This window comes from Mixophyes fleayi, chromosome 4 (assembly GCF_038048845.1).
Source record: "Mixophyes fleayi isolate aMixFle1 chromosome 4, aMixFle1.hap1, whole genome shotgun sequence".
Taxonomy (NCBI): Eukaryota; Metazoa; Chordata; class Amphibia; order Anura; family Limnodynastidae; genus Mixophyes; species Mixophyes fleayi.
Genome location: NC_134405.1, coordinates 346,339,555 through 346,357,349, shown reverse-complemented (window position 1 = coordinate 346,357,349; position 17,795 = coordinate 346,339,555). Strand labels below are relative to the sequence as shown.

At 42.0% G+C, this 17,795-nt stretch overlaps 1 protein-coding gene across 11 annotated transcripts in view; it reads right to left on the bottom strand.

The window, feature by feature from the left end:
- The window catches only part of EPS8 (EGFR pathway substrate 8, signaling adaptor), a 110,086-nt gene that overhangs the window by 39,678 nt on the left and 52,613 nt on the right, over positions 1-17,795 (bottom strand). For 10 of the 11 annotated variants that reach the window (XM_075210844.1, XM_075210848.1, XM_075210849.1 and 7 more), the window contains 4 exons: positions 9,246-9,313; positions 6,164-6,325; positions 5,154-5,303; positions 1,963-2,033 (listed from right to left, as the gene is read on the bottom strand). In XM_075210844.1, coding sequence (XP_075066945.1) covers positions 1,963-2,033; positions 5,154-5,303; positions 6,164-6,325; positions 9,246-9,313 — 451 coding nt within the window. The remainder of the gene's footprint in view (positions 1-1,962; positions 2,034-5,153; positions 5,304-6,163; positions 6,326-9,245; positions 9,314-17,795) is intronic. The other variant, XM_075210853.1, reaches the window with a different exon arrangement.

The following is a 17,795-nucleotide window of genomic DNA, read 5'->3' as shown; positions in this document are numbered from 1 at the left end:
GGAGCTTCAATACAATTGAAGCAGAATAGACAGACCAATGCTAGAGTTTTAGGTTTGTAATTATTTTACAGAAAATAGTGATAGGTGGTCAGTTAAACTGCATAATATTGTTCTAAGATTGTTCACAAGTCGTCATATTCAGACCATATGAACAACAAACCAAAGTCTGTAATGAAATACACATAGAAGAGCTCTCCCTGGACATTGTAGACCATTTCCCCAAGTGTGGAGGCTCGGGCATCAAGATACCAGCTTTATCTGGCCCGATTATACCGACTTCACGCTGGCTGGGCACCCAGGTGTGCCATACTATACCAGGGAAGCATACCCAGTACCTTCTAGGGCAGTGTTTCCTCAGGGCCTCCTGACAGTGCAGGTTTTCTAGGTCACAAGTGAAATCATTAGTACAACCTGTGGGTCTTTCAATATGTGTCAGTCAGTATAGAATACACCTGTGCTACAGCAAAGAGATCTGGAAAACATGGACTGTAAGGGTTCCTGAGGACTGGGTTTGGAAAACAGTGTACTAGGGATCCTACAGTTAGTAATGTACAACACTATATTTACTATCATAAAAATAATGACTTAAAATCTATACACAAACAGTAAATAAATGCCGTGCAGGTTTACCACATTATCTGTCCCTTACCCCGCTAGTGTTAGTCCCCGGATGTCCTGACCTGCTGAATCCAGACCACGACCCAACAACCTCTCCTCTACTCAGTCCAGCAGAAGCCTAGACTCCAACGCTGCAGTTCTTCCCAGGATGAAAGAAACCACCTCCCCTCTGTCTCTGGCTTTCCTCTATGACCCAGGGGCTAGCCTTAGATAGTGGGATCCTCTGAGAGTGTCTGGCCCTTCTCACCCTAATACATCTCTTGGTCCCCTGCTGGGCTGACACCAAGGTGTCCGGCTGAGTATGACCTGAGACAATGGGGACATACTCCCAGTATTAACCCATTACAAGCTTTTTCAGCCACAACCAGTTTTCAGCTGATCAGGACTTCCTATACATAAAAGAGGGAGGAATGAATACAGGTACAGCCCCCCCCCCCCCCCTTGTATCCTGGAACAGGACCCTACCCAATCCCTACCCATAACCCACCTGGCTTCAATTTAATAATGTATAACAGCATCACCGCAACATGAACTATACACATTTTTACAATGGGTAAGAATGAAATAGTCTCCTATGCAGGCGTGGCTGTAATGTCCCTTTATGTAGTTAGACACTTGCACTGCTTGTGAAAAACGAGGGACAGGCTGGTTAAGGTAAAATCAAACTTGTTTTGTCACAATGGCGAAGGTAAAAGTACTTAAACATATAATAAGAAGCCATTAGAGTAGAACTGTGTGTAGCCTACATCAGCTATAATGACAAACTCATATAACCTGGAATAAGTTGATCCAAACTTACGATTCCTCCCCTGAAATCACCACAGTCGAGGCTAGAAAATACCATTCAAAGCTGAAATAACCCAGCTCTGCGTGTTACTCAGAGATGGGACTGAAAGGTGTTCGGATACTACCACTCACATTTATCTATACAATCTAATTAGACATTACCCGGCTCCTGAAGGCCGACATAGTCCTGCGTTACAGAGTACAGAGGCTTCCTCTGCTCAGACAAGATAATCCGGGAATATGTTCAGGAAATAAATTAAGTAATAGTTTTGGAGTGCGGATTCGCCATGCTCATATATTGCTGGTTATTATTTACTAATGGAACTAAAAGCCAGGAAAAGACAATGGCCTGCGAGACACATCTGTGTCCTGCTCATAAGCTCCAGAAAATGCAATTTATGAATCTAGAGCAGCCACTGAAAAGGTCTGGTATCCTCTCTGAGAAAATATCACATCTCCGGGTCCGAAAACAACCCCAAATATCAGCTGGTTCCTCCAAATGGACATTACAGTATAACACTGTTCAGTACAAGTCACAGCAAGACAAGAAGCATTTACCTGAGCTGATCTGGCCGCGTCCTTGATTTTCCTCCTCTGCTGTCGTCAATATCTTGCTGGATACTAGAAGCCTGCAAAGTGCACAAATCACAATCAGACACTGTCATGGATAAAAGGACCCACAACAACACAGCACCACAAGACACCAATGTGCAGGATAATATGGTGCAGGGTGGGGTGAGACATGCACAACTGCTGCTTAAAGCAAAACGTACTCACAGAACTCTGCTCTGACACAATGAAACCAGCAAACTGCAGTTTGGTGCTAGATACAAAACCAGATTTTATCAGGGGTCAAAATAAATCAGAACAACATTATAAAGAGTATTAGGCGTTGTTAAAATAACAACATATAGTAGTCGGCTCATTAAGAATAGTGTATGTAAAAATATACAAATAAATCACTCCAATTTAAGCTAAAAAAAATATATGCATCATAAAATGGATGTTTAATATGTTAGTAACCATCTATATTATTGCTCAGTCCAATAATCAAAGTTCCGCACGGATAAAGTAGCTAATTAGATTTATGTAGTGACCAAGAACAATATAGCTTTGAAAAAGTTTGATAAGTAAAATTAAATGAGTCATATGTCCCTTCGCATTTTCTGCATGTTAATTATCAGTTGTTATTGCATTGATAAGAAATGATTTAGTGTATATCATTCAGTTAGCATCTCGGCTCAAGTTAGAGCCTGTCCCCGCGAAGAGTCTATATATCACATATCTTCTGCGTTAGGCTTTTATTAAATGTCCCGTAACATAAATTTGCCTAAAGTCTTGACTAATAAGCCCCTATACACCAGAGCAGATACTGCTTTAAACTAAATGGAATATAACGGAGCCTGATTCTTCTATTTGAACGTACTTGTATCTGGATACTTCGGAACTACTGCAGATATGCAGGACTTGGCTAACACAGAATCTGCTACAGATTTTATTATGGAAAATACTTTTTCTTAAGGAACATTCAATCGAGCTCATGAAAGGTTATACACACTGAATTTGCAGTACTTTTCTGAATTAGTGTGAACAAGATTACGTTCCATTTGGATAGAGAACTAAGCTCTGTAATAATAATCAACTGCTTTATCTGTGTGGAGCTTTGATTATTGGACTGAGCCGTAATATAGATGGTTACTCACAAATTAAATTATCACTACGTGGTCACGCCCCCTTCGGTGGCTATAGAAAGGGCCCCAAAAACTACAGGGGCTGCAAATTACTCTTGGCAGACCTGAGTATGATACATACTGTTTTAGCCTAAAAGGGATAAAATTATTTGTATATTGGTATATGACATTATTCCACTCTTTATGGTGATATTATTTGTTTTATTTTGGTAATTTTTTTGCTTAAGGCTCTGGTGTTACCTTATGTGAGTAGCGATTATGACAAGTGAAGCCATAACCTAAACCACTGTGAACTCGTGTGATAGGGCCGACGTCTGGTGGTTACCAGTTTGTAGATTAAGTCTACTGCAGATTTAAGGATAGTATATAGCTCCTCCCAGGGCATGCTAGTCCTTTCTCTGCTGGAATCCCCCCCCCCTCAATTTTACAATGTATATAGGTTATGTTTAACCAATATACTTTGCCTTCGATACAGAGCAGGCACAGTTGGCAGAAAGGCGACCAGTTCTTACTGTGCGATCGCTGATTGGCCGCAGGCCGCTACCCTGCTCTTGGTCCCCTTGTGAGGGGGATCCCTTGACCTGCCCCTTGTGCGGGCATGTCATTGGGAGTCACTCTGATGCCAGATTTAGCACTGGCCAATCGCAAAGGTCCTGAGACCAGTGGCAAGTGCCGGATGGCCATACTCTGGCTATTGGCTGTGCTGCCTCCTCCGCCACCATTTATCTGTAATAAACTATGACCAACAAAGTCCTGTGATCTGTCTTTAGTAGTTCATAATTAGTACTTTAAGGTTTAATTGTGTGTTTATAGCAGCAAAAGTGAAACCTCTTCAATCTGCAGTTTAAAAGAGATTTGCGATATAGAACTTAGAAATATCTGATCCCTGATAAACTATTTAAATTATTCAGTGAATTATTGTATGATCGTAAGATGCCGCTTATATGCAGGAATACCTGTACAGACCGAGAAGTATCTTATATTTACAGCATCCGTTTCAACCTAAACATTTTATCATGAGAACTAGCACTTAAATCAATTATGTTACATATTTATAACATTAGATCATTTGTTGCTTAAGTTTCTTACAGAGCTGCGTTATTCTTCCAGTAAATCAATTCATTATCTCAGCACTTTTATATAAGAACTCCTCTAAATAGTGTCTGAAATCAGCAAATACTTGAACACACATCACAACCTGCAATTGGGAGGTCTCTAAGCTTGGAAAGTATGATTTGAAGGAAATTATTGAGTACTTCCACAATATCCATCTTCTGTTGCATCTATCATGACCGGTCCATTAACATAAAGAGATTCCAGGCTTGGTACAGAAGCCTCTTGAAGCAGAACTTGAGATTTGATAACTATTCTTCTAATTAGTGAAGTCTTCAGTCGCCCTTGGATCATTGGATGATGTAACTATTAGATTGTCCCACACTCACTGCCACATGCTTGTCTCACAGGACGACCTCACATTCTGTGCTCTGGATAAAAGGTTGTGAGTATTCTGCTTTAACTTTATTTCTCCTGTGAAGCCATCACCAATGTTCAGGTTTGCAATATTCCGTTTATCATTTGAAACAAAACTGCTATCACCTTTCAATATTATTAACATATAAGTTTAAAGAGGCTAATATGTTAACTTTGGTGGTGAAATGTACTTTATTCATAACAAAAGTATGTGTTGGATGTTTTGTTTTCTGCAGTGCAAGGAAAGATCAACCTAAAAGTCTGGAATAAGAGACATTTAAAGAATTCCTTCACAAAACACAAAATCTGTTTTTCAGTTTATGGTTTTCATTGTGCATCACAGCGGTCGATCCGAGGACTAAATCCCCCAGACAGCATGCAGAGCATTCCAAAATAACACATCCACACAGTGCAACAGATACAGAAATGTGCATGAGGGGATGGAAACGTGGATTGTAGGCATGTAGTGGTGGGGGTGGGATGGAAATGTGCGTGGGGATGGGGTAGGGTGAAAATGCGGTTGGGTGGGATGGAAGCGAGCGTGGGAGTGGGATAGAAGTGCTGGACTAACACTCGTTCCAGCCTTACCTTGACCTCCTCACACTGAAAGAGGTGCAGATCGGCTTTGCTTTGTGTTGGCTCTTTGCAAACAAGGGCAAGAATGGAATCGTATCTGCAGGCATTCATCACAGCCTTACAGTGCTGTATGGTACTTGCTGGGAAACTTTCTAATTCATTCTGCACAGAAATGAGATGACAAATTGCGCCTGTCCTGTTGTATCTAGTGTTACATGAATGACTGCTGGGCGGGTGGACACAATGCAAACAGCATAGAGTACAGCAAAGCAGACACAGGATTTATTATACCTGTCCCCAGTTACCCATAACAGCATATGAAACGCTACCGGTAATGATGGACAATAGTGATATGAACGTTCTCTCAGTATCAGACTCTTCCATCTTTCACTATTGCCGAATCCAACATCAGTGTCCCCACCCCCATCCCCGATTGGCTGACACTACTGAATACTAAGCTGAGCTCCCACATGTTAGAGACGTCAACATGTGACAAAGGGCGGACAGCTCTTTGCTGGGTCATGGCGGCTGGATAGCTTTACCATGGCTGGCTCACGCTACTACACCTGCCGACTGGCTCACGCTACTACACCTGCCGACTGGCTCACGCAAACACACCTGCCGACTGGCTCACGCAAACACACCTGCCGGCTGGCTAACGCTACCACACTTGGTTCACGCTACCACACCTGGCTCACGCTACCACACCTGGCGGCTGGCTCATGCTGCCACGCGTGGCTCACGTTGCAACACGTGGCGGATGACTTGTGCTAACACACCTGCGGCTAACTCATGCTACTACACCTGCCGGCTGGCTAACGCTACCACACTTGGTTCACGCTACCACACCTGGCTCACGCTACCACACCTGGCGGCTGGCTCATGCTGCCACACGTGGCTCACGTTGCCATACGTGGCGGATGACTTATGCCAACACACCTGCGGCTAGCTCATGCTACTACCTCTGACTCACAAGCTGCTATAAAACAATGAAAAAGGAGATGAGAATATATGAGAATTACCTTGGACTCTATATCATACAGACTAACACCTTTGTCATCAACTTGCAGAAACATATCCTGGGTCCACACTTTTCCTTTTGCATCAAGTAACTTTAGTTTCCGGATCCCATCATCCACGGTTAACACGGCATCTTTCCGATCCATGATGAACGTGGTGAGATGCTGCGGTACATTGTCAGAGCGTATTCACAACAGGTCTGCAGCTTCTCTCCAGGACACATGGGGTGCAATGTCATGGGGGATTTGGGGAATTTACAGTGCAAACAGGTGGCTTCTCGAAATCTTTATTTACTTTGCTTTGTAAGCTTAATTCATTGCCAGGGCTCCATTAAAAGCAATATTAAGTGAGTCTCTAAAGTAAACATTTACTTAGCCCAAACAACCCAGCAAAAACATCCTCTTGTGCCTGTATTTTATTCCATGTGTTATAAAGCACAGAAAAGTAAACCTTTCCATACATTCTGATACCTGAAAAACTGTACATGAAACATCTAAAACATATCTAGAGAAAAAAAGGGGAATTTATTTCAGTTTGCACATTTCAATTCATGCCAGTACTATTACTACAATGTACACAGTGAAACACAGTGAGATGGCATGTTCTGTAACATATACACAACCAATATATACACACACATTATAATATCTACTATATAAATGCCTAGTGGCGTGTGTGGAAAGGAAAAAAAACCAAGCTGCAGCGCCACCTGCTGGGCAGAGTTATACACTGACCTATATATTTCTTGAAGGAGAAGTGACAGTTGGGAGTGGTTGGTGGTTGCCGGGGGTGACAGTGGGGAGTTTTTAACACCTTAAGTAGCTTGATGAAGGATGTGGCGATGAAGATGAAGGATGAGGTGATGGAGAAAAATGATGAGGTGGTGACATGTTGACAAAACCACGTTAAAAAAGGGCGCTTGCGTCGGGAAGTAACGCTCTTCCCCTGAGGAGGCCTGGGCTAGGCTTTAAATGCATGACAAGAACCTTTTTAACACCTTAAGTAGCTTGATTTGACTAGAATGCATGAGTATCATGCACGGGTTAATATATATATATATATATATATATATATATATATATATATATATATATATATATATATATATATATATATATATATATGTGAGAGAGGATCAGGTCCTGATCCTCTGTCACCCACTGAGCGGACTGACCAGAGCCCGCCGCCCCCATCCACTGAGCGGACTGACCTGAAACCCCCCCATCCACTAAGCGGACTGCCCAGATCCCCCCCACCCACTGAGCGGACTGACCTGATCCCCCCCCCCCCCCCCCACCCACTGAGCGGACTGACCTGATCCACTCCTTACACCCAGGGTGATTGATTTGAAACTCCCTCCCCCGAGTTGACTGATATAGCACCTCTGTACACCAGAGGATGCCATTCATTGAACCTCCCTCTTGTGTTCAGACCTCTACAAGACAGCAGACACATTGTAGGCACTGCAGTGGGGTCTACCAGTGCCTTCCAGATTTTGCGGCAGTTTTCTAGGGGTGCCTTCTCCCACATCAACCCTCTTAGCATCCTATACTTCCAGACTATAGGACCTCTACCCACAATCAAGTCCATCAAGACATATTATGTCCTACAGATCACTGAGATGAGCAGTGGACAAATAAGATTTTCCAGAAGGGAACAGTCAGCTCATGTGCTAGTTATGTAGCGACTACTGGGGTTCCCGTTACTGGATAGTTACCCACTGCTACTGCAGCTGCCCAACCAATCACACGAGAGGGTCATGTATTGTAGAGTGAAGGGATAATTGTAAAAATATCAAACTACTGGAAGTCAGGCCAAACCTCCCACAAGTGTAACATACATGCTGCAGAACCATGAGAAATGGACAGAAGTATTAAACGTGCTCTAAACTGTAACCAGAACATTGTGCATAGACTTGCTCAAAATAAAGTGAAAAAAAGCCACAATTTTCACAAAAGTTACACTTTGACACAGCTAAATGCGCAATTGTGAAATAAGCTGAAACATGAGTACAAATCTGTACACAACATCAACTGTGCAGCCCATGCCGGCCCCTCCTCCATCTACACATGTCCAAAGTCAGTCCCCCTCCCCACACACACTCAAATCCCCCCTTCTGCGCGTGGCTAAAAGCCAGTCCCCCTCCCCACACACACTCAAACCCCCCTTCTGCGCGTGTCTAAAAGTCAGTCCCCCTCCCCACACACACTCAAATCCCCCCTTCTGCGCGTGGCTAAAAGCCAGTCCCCCTCCCCACACACACTCAAACCCCCCCTTCTGCGCGTGGCTAAAAGCCAGTCCCCCTTCCCACACACACTCAAACCCCCCCTTCTGCGCGTGGCTAAAAGCCAGTCCCCCTTCCCACACACACTCAAACCCCCCCTTCTGCGCGTGGCTAAAAGCCAGTCCCACCACCACCACCACACACACGCGCGCACGCGCACACACACACACAGTCTCCCCATCAAGTGTTTGGACAAGGTCAGTCCCATCCCCATCTACGTGTAGCGGGTCCCATCCCTGCTCTAAGCCCAGGTTGAGGTGCTGACGTCATGTGTATACCAACGATGGACCACATGCAAAAATGTTCTTTTCTGGTAATTGGGGTGAGAGCCATACAATAAATATGTATGCAACAACCAAGGCACATTTAGATGACATAGAAGATGGATGATATACAGGACCAGGACGCTATATAAACAATAATAATGATTTCAAGGACATTTTGATCCAGATTGAACTCAAAACTTTTCCAAAATATATTGCAAGTTTTGACAAGCGCAAGTCTTTGTGTGCAAATAACAATGCACAAAATAAAATTACATCACTAAAAATGCTGAATCTATGAGAATCCTGTACATGCAGCCATTACTCAGTGTATAACAGTGGTTTGTATACATTGCATTGAGCCAGACCTTCTGGTACTGTACCATGCAGTTACTATTTATATCACACCTCCTATTCACTGCTTATTCCTAACACCAGCTTCCATTAGCTTCATATCTCTATACAATAAAATCATCCTGATGAATGTAAGAGAAGCACATTGTATTATATAAATACACAATGTAACTTTGTAATTACCTCAACGCGATACTGGGAAGTTTCCGATATGACGCTAACAGTATCCCGGGCATAGTTTTTCCTTTGCTCTGTGAAAAGAAAGATTCACAAATATTAAACCGGGTCTGTGGTAGAAGACTCAATATCTGCAGGAAACAGATCATCAACCGGGACTGGTGGGGAAACGGCGCGATGGGGAACCGCGGTGTCTGGTTCAAACAATTATTTGTATACATGTGGTTTTCCAGCCATGTACCGATACATCAATACGTGCATCTAGTAATATTTCTTCACCTCAACAGTGACAATAATGTGGGTCAAAGTGGATATATTTTGGTTTAATGGTTAAGTTTTAATTTAAAGGACAAAATAAAAAAAAAATTAGATGAGTTTATGAAGATGCAAATTAAATGCTCATAAATGGTGAAAATGTTTCCATTTTATGTTTGTAATTGACTGAAAAATCCCTATGAATAGCTCCCAAAATTCAGAATCCCGAAAACCGGACAAAATAAGCCCCGCCCCAACTCCGCCCAATTACGACCAAACACTGCCCACAAAAGGTCATATGTCAAAACATACCCCCTTTCCCATTAAGCCACACCCCATTGTGGGCAGCGAATCAGGACATCCCGCCAAAATATGTACAGTTGGGGCCCTTACATTTTTTGTAAATATCCCCCCCCCCCCCCCCTTAATCAGAATGTGAAAACAATGTCGGTACTTTAGTGCGTCTCACAGAACTGATAAATGGGGGAATTTCTGAAATTCAGGAAGAATGAAAAGGACTGAAGTAAATATGTTATGTACAAAACACCTCTAATTACTGTTAGCACAGTGCAGTCATGTGTGTGGTTCTTGTACAACTCTCAGACAGAACCAGGAGATACCAAGGTGCTAGTGTAGATCAATGTGTGAAGAGACCGCTATCTGGGCAACAAGGATAGATATAAAACGTGCAGCAATTGTTATAGGAATGTGTGTCATGGAATATAGTATAATGGAGCCACATTAATAACTAATATTGGGATACACAAATAATGGGTGTTCTAGATATGCCTTTCCCTAGTCAGTGGGGATCACTTCATGTACAGGGACCAATCACTGATCCAGCACAGAGCTCCCCAATAATGAATAGTGACACACTGGACTAAGGGCGAAGTCATATCAGCATTGTAGAAAACCACCTTTTCCGAACGCTGCGGCGTGACCGCTGTCATATCACTGCGTACATGCGTTCTAGATGTCCCATCATATGATGTCATACTTCCCACTAAACTATCTACTCATTGTCACCAGAACATTTTATATTCATACAATAAAACAAAATCACATTCAATTTCATCACTCAAGACAAGTATCTAATGTTCAACACAAAGGTCTCAAGGAAAATGCACTACAAACCACACACATTAATATATGTAATATTACACATTATGTATTACTCTGCACACAGCTCTACCACCCACATCGTCACCATTACTATATACACATTACTAGAGATGAGAACTGACCCCATGATTTGGTTCTAAAACCATCATCGTGCTTTGGTTTTAGACAAAATTCCTCATGTGTTCTGGATTTCATTAAAAATTGTGAAAAGCAGGTGAAATCATGTAATTTTGAGCTGTATTTGTTCAATACATTCCCGTTTATTAAAAGATATGATCCCAATGAAACATAGTGACAGAGCACTGGCTGATAGGATGATCATTTTAGAAAAGAAGATAGACCAAGGTGGGCCTCACCCAGAAGTGAAACAGTGGGATAAAAACCACCAACTTAATTGTAATTCTCAACGTTAGACAGCATGTGTTACATAGTGTAGAGAGGCAGTAATAAAAGCTCATTAGACAGATAGCAATGGTATCAATAGCCATTTTAGGCAAGACGATAGATCAAGGCCATAATGTAAAATAGTCAAGAGGGAATTGTCCCTGGGATCTCCCACCAGCCCATAAATTAAAAAGACCATGCATAGTTTAACAAATCAAGCACTTCCGCAAAATGCAATGCTACTTTTGTGGTTGAAATACATGATTTATTTTGGCGCACACAGAAGAAAACATTTTGGTTGTTGCTTGTTGAACTGTAGAACAGATAGAGATTCTAACAATTTACTAATCATCATTAGGCTAACAGTAGTTGCCTTTCTCAATGTTGCCAATGTCATCACCCTCATCACGGATGTCAATATCAACATCACACAATATTAGTTCATGCCCATTGGAATCCAGCTTTACAGATTCTACTTGCAATTTGACTGCAACAATGGTATTCCTAATACAATTTGTAGTTCATTTTGATGAACACCAGTTTTTCAACATTTTGGGGAAATATCCTACTACATCTATTTATATAGCGCCAGCAAATTCCGTAGTGCTTTACAATTGGATCACTCACAATGTTCCCGGCTGTATTCAACTCTCTTTCAGAGTACACAATGGGGGGTGGGCAGCCTAAGTACCATAGTTAGTTTGTAAAAGGGGCTCCAAACTGCCTTTTTTCCTCCCAGAATTCAATGGGACTTTCTGAGATGCTCATTGTTTGGTGTATCAGATTGAGATGTGGTAGAGGTCTCGATATATTTGAGCATTTATTTTAAGCCTGACCAGATATCATAATAACCTTGCACATTGGTGTGCTCTGCTGACTCATCATCAGGGTGAAAAGGGTGAATTTTTCTTAGAAAAGGTCATTTTTCTGAAGCAGGGGATGTGTCACGTGTGACTTGAGCCGATAGCTTGCTCACAAAGCTGTTTGCATCTGTGAAGATTTGTGTCAGTTGGAAATAAAGACATTACATATGACTTAAACCTAGGATCAAGCAGAGTTGCCAAAATGTAGTGATACAATTTCAAGATGTGCACACTCTTGGGTCCTGACGAAGGGAAAAATAGAAATTCATCTACAAGGCCAACACACATTGAAGGAGATGAAAGTTAGCAGTTCTTCAGAGTCTCCAGCTGATTTTCCAGTAGTTTGATTAGGGCTATGACATGACTCAAGCTGGCAGTGTCTGAGCTCACTACATTTGTTACAATTTCAAATTGTTTGAGTAGCTTGCATAAAACTGAAAGGATTCTCCAATGTGCTGGAGTAATGTAACATGTCCCCCCGATCCCCATCTCATGGCTTGATGTGTAGCTCTTGATGGCTTGTTCCAGTTACTCCAGTCGCTGAACCATATAAAGTGTAGAATTCCACCTCTAGACTACCTCTTGCTTCAGTTGGTGGCATGGCTGCTGCAATGATCTACATGTGGTCGCTGAATGACGAAAAAACCCGTAAATTTTACGGGCCGCAGGCAGCATCTGCTGCACAGACCTAATTTTTTAGTCAATTATGAACTCCCAAGTTTATATTATGTTTGCTCCGTTATCGGCAATGCGGAATCCCGAGGAGAGTCTTAGCAGATTGAGCCATTTCACTATGATATTTCTGGGTTTTTTTTCAACGAATACACCGGTACATTTCTTAGTGAAGCCAGGATACAGGGGATACAGAGAGTAGCTTGCCTGTGAATGACCTGGCATTGTGTGCTAGCACTAGTATACTGAACTGATAAGGGGGATGCTGCTGCTGCTGCTGATGATGACGACAAACTTACCCAGTGAGCTGTCGTGGTCATAAAGTCTTTTGTTTAACCAGTCAGTACCAGTTGTCCACATACCCGTAGTTAAGTGGATAGTCGGTACAATGGCATATTCAAGTGACTAAATGACTTCTTGATTAACCTCCCAGCTGAGGAATTGCTGTTCAATTTTTACCGGAAGTTAAGTTTTGCCACATTTTCAGATCTGAATTTGGCGCAGGAAACCAGGGTATGACTCGGTACTGCAAAACTTGGATCTGTTGGATTTCTCTGAATACAAACTGCTCATCTCTATATATCACACATTATTTATTACTCTCCACACCACTCCACCACACCCAACTCCAACATTATAATATAAATTTCCAGTGGTCAAAGTGCATATTTATAAGTGTTGGTATGGAAAAAAATATGTGAATGGAATTTGATAGTTTTAGAATGAAGGCAGAAGGAGAAATGTAGGTATGACAGGTATGTACCCCAGGACTTCTGTCTCAACTCACACAGACAGGAGATAGCGAGAGATACAACAATATCTTTATTAGAAGTTTTCCTAATAAGTTCTCTAATTCAGCAAGAGAATAAAAACATTTGAATATAAACCAGACGAACAGGACCCAATAAACACCAGTTTACTGCTAGACTTCCCACAACTTCTCCACATTGTCTGCAATTAATGCCCAACCGATTTGGGTGCTATATGATTGAATAGTATGGTGCAGCCTGGTGGCTCAGTGATTAGCACTTCTGCCTCACAGCACTGGGGTCATGAGTTCAATTCCCAACCATGGCCTTATCTGTGTGGAGTTTCTACATTGTCCCCATGTTTGCGTGGGTTTCCTCCAAGTGCTCCGGTTTCCTCCCACACTCCAAAAACATACTGGTAGGTTAATTGGCTGCTATCAAAATTGACCCTAGTCTCTCTCTGTCTGTGTGTGTGTAGTAGGGAATTTAGACTGTAAGCTCCACTGGGGTAGGGACTGAAGCAAATGAGTTCTCTGTACAGCGCTGCGGAATCAGTGGCGCTATATAAATAAATGGTGATGGTATTACAAGTCTCCAATTATAGAATAAGCCAGGGAGAGCAAACGAGTCTGTAAATCCAAGAAATCCTTGTAATCTAGTAGTTACAGCTCTCCCAGTCACAATCCTCAGCACACAGAAGAAGAGCGTATAGAAGTCCATCCTGTAAAGGGTAGTCTTAGGAAAAGGTCTCCCCTGATTGGTAGAATTCAATGGGGGGCTGTACAAGAGCATAGTCATATCTCAGGCCCAAGATGAGTCATCCCCCAACCCTGCTGTTTTCATGCCACAATGTCTGACTTGGTCCTAGGGAAGAACAATTGGATCTTGAGGTCATGAATCCCTGGCTGATAGCCAGTCACTCCCTGTTTGAACCCCTTCTAGTCATTTGTGATGTCAGAGGGGCTCCAGCTGCTCCCAGCTTCCTGTCCTTAGTGTCTTACAGGAACTGACTGATCCAGAATAAAACAAACAATAGTTTACCACTCAATCCTATACTCTGGGCGACTGCTGGGACATAGCAATCTTGGTTATGTCAATCTTGGGTTTTCAGGAGTTCCGATGGTCATCTTAAAACACTGACAGGACAGGCCTTGGACAGTCCATTCTGTCACACCTCATACAGCAGCCACTTCCACCACTGTACATTACTTATTACTAGAGATGCTCACTGACCCCCGTGTTTTGGTTTTGGATCTAGATTACCGTCGTGTTTTGGTTTTGCCAAACCGCCCTTGCGTGTTTTGGTTTTGTTTTGCAATTTTGTTTAAAAATCAATGTTTTTGGGCATAAAATAACCGAATTTAGTGCTCCACCTGTTTCTTGCATAAGTAAGGTTATTCTAATGCTAATAAATTAGGAAGAAAACCGTTTAATCCCTGGTAGGCCGTCCTTAATTCTGCACACAAACCTGATTGTCTTCCTCTCCATCTTAGTCTATTGGCAATGCAGCCATCGTCTTTGGGTGTATATTAAACCCTACACTTATAGTTAAATATATAAAGAAATGGACAAAGGCAGTTTGGTTTCTGTCTCTCTAGCCCCCCCTCCACTTATAGAAAATACAAAAAAATCCAACCGTTATAGACTGTACAATATAAATTGAAATGGACAAAGACAGTTTGGATTATGTCTCTATAGCACCCCCCTTCCCCCTCCACTTGTAGTTAAATAGAAAAAAAGCAGCCTGCATAGACTGAACAATATAAAAAATAAATGGGCTATGGTAGTTTGGTGCATCAGACTGTGTCTGCATCAGACCCCCTCTCCACTAGGATTAAAATAGAAAACTAAAACTATTCAGCCGTTATAGAGTCTAGAATCTAAATAGAAATTGAGAAAGGCAATTTGGTATCTGTCTGCGTCATAATCATCAACATGACTACACTCGGGCTGTTAAGGCACACATCAGCAGAACTGCTGAAAGGACCCTTCTTTATGGGTACACTGTCACTAACAGAATTCTCACAATTAGACATACCACTGGTGGATGGGATTGGTGTAATTTCTGATTCAGAGCATACATTATCCTCTAATGCCTTACTGTTTTCTTGCAGCTTGGCGCGTAACAGTAGTTGTGCACCACTTTTGGATTCCAAATTACTTGGTCTTGCTTGGTCACAAGTGACCATACAAGAAGAAGGCTCAGTAACATTTTTTGATCTGTCACTAATAGAGAAAGACGAAGGCCTCATTCTTTCTTTGCAACTGCGTGTGTAGAATGGCATGTTGGCAATTTTTTATTTTTTTTTTATATCGGCAGTTAACTTTTCCTCAGTTACACTTCCTTTTCGCTTCAACACGGCACATTTTTTTTTTGGTGTGTGTTTTTTTCCCCTGATTTAAACAGACTATGTACTTTTACATAGGCTTTACCAGATGACGTACTGGGAACACTACCATGAAGACTGGTGCCAGCACCTGCTTGCTGATTCTGCTCATATGTGGACTGCGTGGAATCCATTTTAATGAGTTCAAAGCACTTGTAGTGCAAAATATTGTATTAGATAGATACTGCTGACAAATATGACTTTTTTTTTTGACAGCCAGAAAAATTAGTGTAAAACACTGGGGAATATAGGACACCCCAAAGCACTTATAGTGCCAAAAATTGAAACAAAAAGCCTCCTCTATCCTCCTCTCTTCCTGCTCTAACAATTGCTAATAGAATTGGTATTAATAATAGAATTGTATAGAATAGAATTGAAACAATAATGTGTACAATTATTGCTCTGTCCCTGCGCCAGTATAGCCTGTGACCTAACCCTACTCTCTCCCTCTGTCAAATGGCGATGGATTGCCGTGGAGGCGGGTATTTATGCTTTTCTAAAGAAGAAGGTACAAGTAACTGTAAATGTTAATTTATAAGAATTTAGTTTTATTTTTTTGTATCATCAGTGGAAGTTCACCCCAGACCCCAACACAGAATGGGGCCTTCAGAGCAAATATAACTTTCTGATTTTTTTTTTCTGCAAACAAGGAGGTCAGGGGCGCACGGTGGATTGTCGGGGGGGGGGGGGCGGGGGTTCTAGAGACTCAGAAATCCCCCCTGCGTGCGCCACTGGAGGTGTGGATGAACTCTTTTCCCATGATGCATATTCACAATTCTACCAACTGTTCCATTACTCATGTTCCCATTATTTGAAGCATCTACTTTCAGGATTTTCAATCCTTTCTCTCAATTTTGTTTGTGATCTGTTATCTCCTGCATCCCCAAACAATTTATTGAACATTTCCTTGCCTGGCTCCTTCATTTCTTATTCTCCAACATCCCCTTCATCCTCTTGGGTAATTTTAAGATCTCCTTCTCCTTATGCCCCAAACTACTCTCTCTATCCTCCTATCTTAGCCTCTTCCCAGTGGATCCATGTTCTTCTATTCATTGTGATGGTCACAGATTAGATCCTGCTATCTACAGACTTTGGTTAGTATCAGATTTCTTTAGCACTCATCTCTCTCTGATCATCACCTGGAAGCTTTCCTCCACCATTCTCTGTCCTGTAGTTCAACCAATTTGTGTTAATGTTCAACAACTTTCCATTATCTTGTTTCCCAAATGTCTGCCCTGTCCGGCAGTCTCACATCTTAGCAGAAGTCCTTGATCAAGTGGCTCCAGCTACTCTTTCTTCTCTTTGTCAACCACAAGCTCAGCCATGCCACACTAACAGAATGCACTGCCCACTTAACCCTACAGCAGCCTTAACAGTCCTGGTGGCACTTGGTCTTGGAGGTGACAGTATTCAGACGTTCCTGGCTCTTAAGCATCGTGGGCATGGCGTAATAACGCTGCAATGTTTAAGGAAACCAGCAGCCTCTCTGCATAAGAGAGAAGCCCTAAAGCTAAGTATATCATCTAGGGGGGCACTATTATTACTTACACTCATCAAGGGGGCACCAATATTACTTCTTACACTTAAGGGGATGCCATTATTAATTTGGATCCTCAAGGACTTAATAGCGTAATATATTCAGAACCATGCAACTCTAAATTGGGTTACTAATTAACTCTCCCTGAATAATGGCACAATGTTCTTAATTTTAGACCATAGAGCCCCCTACCTTAAGTGCCCAGAGCCTTAATCCAATCCTGCTCTTACTCCAGCAACCCTCTGACCCCCAGACCAACATTGCTGTGCAGTCCACTAAGTAATTTTATCTGACTGGACCAATACGCTATATGTGGCACCTATCCTCATGTATTGAACTTTTTTCTTTTTTTTTTTTTATAGATTGTAAGCTTGCAAGTCGGTCCCAGTTACTTCTTTGTCCGTTTATTATTACAGAGTTTGTTTCCAATAGCAAATTGCTGCAATTATGCTGACATAATAAGTCTAATCTCCACACAGCCAACTCCAGCATTAGTAAATATTAAATAAAATGTAATAATTTCTCCATATAGCCTACATATTCTACTGAATCTCTTTTACGGAGGATGTTTAATCATTCAAATCAGT